The sequence below is a fragment of the Monopterus albus genome, unplaced genomic scaffold (assembly GCF_001952655.1).
Source record: "Monopterus albus unplaced genomic scaffold, M_albus_1.0 scaffold51.1, whole genome shotgun sequence".
NCBI classification, from domain to species: domain Eukaryota; kingdom Metazoa; phylum Chordata; class Actinopteri; order Synbranchiformes; family Synbranchidae; genus Monopterus; species Monopterus albus.
This window is the reverse complement of record NW_018127931.1, coordinates 6,667,983-6,672,888: the sequence shown is the minus strand read 5'-3', so window position 1 is coordinate 6,672,888 and position 4,906 is coordinate 6,667,983. Positions and strand designations below refer to the sequence as shown.

Here is a 4,906-nt window from a genome sequence, read left to right as displayed (position 1 = left end):
GTGTACATCTGCTTCTGCTGACTCAACATCTCTGTTACTTGCGCCGCTGAAATATAATCCTCTTCTGCTTCAACATCCTCGTTTGCTTCTGATTTATTAGCTCTTTTCCCTCTTGGAGGCATTTTAATAGTTGTAGAATTTGTTCAAAGACTTGAAAATGTAGAAGATGTGAAAAATTGTAGAACAGACAGGAGCAGTAAACGTCTGCTCTCCCTTGCCATCAAGATATCAAACTATTGGTTGATCAGTTTATTAGTCCATTATTAGTGTTTATTCATCATATTCATTTATCATAAACCATTTATTTACAATAACTACAACAACTGATTCAGTCATATTTCAAACCAAAATGCCAAATCTTCTCTGGTTCCAGCCCCTCAGTTACTACATCTGTCCCCATTTGTGCATCTTAGTCTCTAATGAGACTGGAGGTTGTGGTGCCATATCCTCAAGGATTCCAAGCAAAGATACAAGTAACTAACAGAACAAAAACTGAGATTTGTGATTACATGTAGCATATGTTCTTAAAGTTTTTTTGCGAGCTCCTGAAACTGTGACTCGGATACCATGTTGATAATTCTGTGTGTGTTGCTCCACAGGGCATGAGCTCTGTGTATTTCAACAAAGGTGAGAACTGCATTGCTGCTGGCCGTCTTTTTGTGGAGGAGTCTATACATGATGAGTTCATCAGCCGAGTGGTGAGTGAGCCACCACACTGACACCACCCTCCTCTAGGAATAATAAAATACACACTGTACATTTGAGGGCATTTCCATGCACCTGGGGGCCTCATGAGAGACACATTAAAGTGGGCAAGATATTCTAAGTCTGTATTCTCTAGTGTGGTTTAAGCAACAAAATCACTCCCCATAATGCAGTTTAATGGCATCAGTTTGAGCAGAACAGTTATTTCTCATTCCTTTCACTCTAAGGTGGAGGAGATCAAGAAGATGAAGATCGGAGACCCTCTGGATCGCTCCACGGACCATGGCCCACAAAACCACAAAGCCCACCTGGACAAGCTGCTGGAGTACTGCGCCATTGGAGTCAAGGAGGGGGCCACACTGGTGTATGGAGGCAGACAGGTAGACAGGCCAGGTAGAACACACCCTTTCTTCTTAATAGCATCATTTAGTCAGAATAATAAAACTTTATTGAAAAGAAATTCAATTTTAAAAAGACAAAACTATTACCACTGTAATAATGGTGGCATAAGAAACACTAATATTTTGGACAGTGTGGCCAATAAAAACACTCGCTAGCAGCAGAGCAGAAAGTGCAATTCACAAATTTTTAGTTGTTGTTAGCATCAGCTAATCACCTGTAATGCCCATTGTCCTTCAGGTTATTTCATGGAGCCTACTGTGTTCACTGATGTGGAGGACCACATGTTCATTGCCAAAGAGGAGTCCTTTGGCCCCGTCATGGTGGTGTCAAAATTCAAAGATGGGTGAGTCATGAAAAGAGCTACACAGAAACTCCGAAGCACAGTCCAAGTATTTGCAGCAGTTTCTGCTGAAGCTTTGTATAAAGGCTTGTGTACTGAGTTCTCACTTTCCTGCAGGAATATGTTGCTCTATCTCCCTATTAGGTAAATGGTATATGGCATAGCCATAGAAACCCTCTCTGCTGGACCTACTGCCCCTGTGATCCAATCTTGGATAAGCATAAGAAAATGCATGGATAAATAGATGGAGAACCTTTTGTTTGTAAATAAAAGTCAATATAGTTTCCCCATTCCTCTTTTGGTACAAAAAGAACTTTCAATTTCTGCAACATGTCAGTAATATTTCATTATGTCAGCAATATAATTGATTGTGATTTCGCTGCACTTCTTGGCCTTTAGCAGTAGGTGTAACTAGTGAACTTAAGTAATGAATCTTTTGGCAATACAATGAACTGCAAAATCTCTCATTTGTTCAGGAAATCCTTGTTTGGTCATCACTAAAAAGAGCATCTTGCTGCAGTGCTGTCACACAATTTAAGCCACTAACCAATATCTCCTGTCCAAACCACAGCGACGTGGAAGGCGTGCTGCAGAGAGCCAATGACACAGAGTATGGCCTAGCCTCGGGTGTGTTCACTCGCGACATCACCAAGGCTATGTACGTAAGCGAGCGGCTAGAGGCTGGAACAGTATTCGTCAACACCTACAATAAAACAGATGTGGCTTCACCGTTTGGAGGCTTCAAGCAATCTGGCTTCGGCAAAGACCTTGGTGAGTAGAGAAACGGAGTTGGATGACTGTTATCAGCTGCTCTTGAATAGATTTGGACACAGGGTCAGCAGGCCAACAAGCTTTACCCATGATTATCTGACTGACACAGGTTTGTACTCTGTTTGGTCCGCAGGAGAGGATGCTCTCATGGAATACCTCAAGACCAAAGCAGTGACTGTGGAATACTGAGGCACAGACAGACTCTGACCCACATCAGACACATGTTCAGCTTCATTCAGACTTGCCTCTAGACGGTGTGAGTTTGTGTGAAAGGAGAATGTGGTTATTCATCTAAGCCACAGTTTCTTAGCTTTCAGAAATTCACGTCATTCACCATGGACATGACCCCAAGGTGGACATTGCTTCCACTAATGGGAGCCAAGCTGGTTATGACTGTGTTTTCAATGTTTCACTTCCTAAAAGTGTGTTTTACATTAAAACACAGACTTCCACCTGAAGCCTGTTTCCCCATTATTATCAATCCCATCAAACAATTATTTTCTCCATCACCTTACCACTCCTTTAATATCTCTTTGTTTACTCTTTGGGCTGGTGTGTACCATGGCAGAAAATAGGCAAAGTTGTTAGTTCATGGATAAATTGATCTATACATGTATGTCATTATTAGAGTATCAAGTGCTCTGGCAAATTACGTCTCTGTAACAGATAAAACAAAAAGTACCACAATACTGAAGCTATTGATATTGGATATAACTGATCATCCATTATGGGAAAACAAGGTTCAGGTTACATTTGAATGCATAACTCAGAGAAGTGTTGACTGTGTTTAAAATAATATTAAGTCAAGGGCGGATTACTAGCTTTTTACAAAGCTTTCAACCCATCACCAGATTGATGATGGGGTGGTCAAAAAAGGTTTGGTAAAAAGCCAGTAAGTGAACTCTGAGTTAAAGCTCCTTTGCAAAAAGTAGTGGGTTTAGTGTAGTCAAAACAAACTGACACCATAAGCTGGTCCTAACCACTCTTTTCCTCTCCCATCATGTCCTGTTTCCTTGCAACGATGTAAACTATGAAGACCTGATTGCAACAAACTGTACAAAATGCATCATCCAGTATTGAGCTGCTGTAGCCTTATGGTGCCGGATTAATGACTTTAGACTTTGGCACTGAAAAATAAAGCTTGGCATTGAAAACAAAACTAACTGTCGAAACAAAAGCCAACTTCAGCGTTGTATGGCTTCCCCAAGTTCAACAACAGTATGCTCAGCAGACAGAAGCCTGGATGCAGACAGCAGCTCAGGGGAGAGGGCTGTCCTCTCCTCATGGATCTCAACCAGAGTATGCAAATCACACTGTCCTTAGTCCTGCCCCTCAAAATCCTCCCCTACATGCCAAAAAAAAACTTTGGCATTGAAAAACACTGACATTGACCAAAGATCACAAGACTGTCACTGAAAAAAAGAACTTTGGCATTAAACAAGACTTATGTTAACAAAAAAATCAGAAAAATGTCATTTTTCCAGTATTAATACATTTTTAAGGTCACTGGTCATTTTTGTTAGTGCAAATGCTTCAGTGCCAAAGTTTTGTTTTTCTCAGTTATGGTTTTTATTTCTGTGCCAGGCTTTATTTTTCAGTGCCAAAGACTGAAGTCATTGATCTGATGATATATAGCCTTAGTTGATTCACAAGTTACCCTTCTCACTCTCTACAAGATACTACGTCCTGTGCCATTATAACTTGATATATCTGTAAAATTTTAGCTAATGCAAGTTTAAAGGAATTTAATACCAGACTGAAAAGCAGTGTTTTAATGTCCCCTCTGGTTGCAAGTTTCATGCCTGTACACCTGCAGCTGTAACATCATGTAACTATTTTATGGGTTAAGGTAAAATTTTCACACTTGCAAAAAAAATGATGATTATTATATTGTTTTTAAATTGAAGAGATGAAGTATTCAGCAATGACAAAGAATATTCAAGATTTGGCTGCTTTATAGCATCACAGTCACAAACCGTTGCATGAGACTCTCAGATTTCAGATGTCCAAGTTTCTTTCAGTGCTGTGACAAAGTGTTTTCCAAGCAGTTACTGCTCACAGTTTAGCATTACCATGTGGTCACAATGCAAATTTAACAAAAAAGCAAACTGTTAATTGTTCCAGATTGACTGTCTCTTGCATGTTTCATCTTTATGTCTAGCTGAACTTGAAATTGTAACTTAGGGTTTTATGAAAGTCTTATTTTTCATTCAAAAAAGCATGCACAGACAAGTGCATCTGTATAGTTGTACAACACTGGGAGTATTTGTCACTACAAGTTATTGTGAGCCATTTTTATTTTATCTCAGTCACAATTTCAATGTTAAACTCCTTGAAGCTGTTTTTTGTAAATATTTTTAGCAAGAGGTAAAAAGGTTGATCTGATATATTTTTGACATTGTATTTGTCAGACATAGGACGACTATTGCTGCATTTCCACTATCGGAACCTAACAAGCGGTAAGCCCAGTACTTCGCCCTGCATAACCTCCTGGTTTAACAGGGACTGTCTTGCTTTTTTTTTTCCCACTTTATTTTTTCTATCAGTCTCTGTTTAGAGGAGGGAGGGGCTGCTCCCCTCTCACACATGCAACCAGCTGAGCAGAGAGAGAACAGATGACATGAAGGATCACTCCATAGTGCACAATCAGCCAGTAACAGAGACTGTATGAGCAGTTTATCAAACAGC

General features: G+C 39.9%; 1 protein-coding gene across 2 annotated transcripts in view; it reads left to right on the top strand.

The window, feature by feature from the left end:
- The window catches only part of aldh1l2 (aldehyde dehydrogenase 1 family, member L2), a 25,305-nt gene extending 20,506 nt beyond the window's left edge, over positions 1-4,799 (top strand). For both annotated transcript variants that reach the window (XM_020601460.1, XM_020601461.1), the window contains 5 exons: positions 600-698; positions 933-1,098; positions 1,345-1,450; positions 2,019-2,218; positions 2,352-4,799. In XM_020601460.1, the coding sequence (XP_020457116.1) occupies positions 600-698; positions 933-1,098; positions 1,345-1,450; positions 2,019-2,218; positions 2,352-2,407 (627 nt within the window). In that variant the 3' untranslated portion in view covers positions 2,408-4,799. The remainder of the gene's footprint in view (positions 1-599; positions 699-932; positions 1,099-1,344; positions 1,451-2,018; positions 2,219-2,351) is intronic.
- Positions 4,800-4,906: the final 107 nt, after the last annotated feature.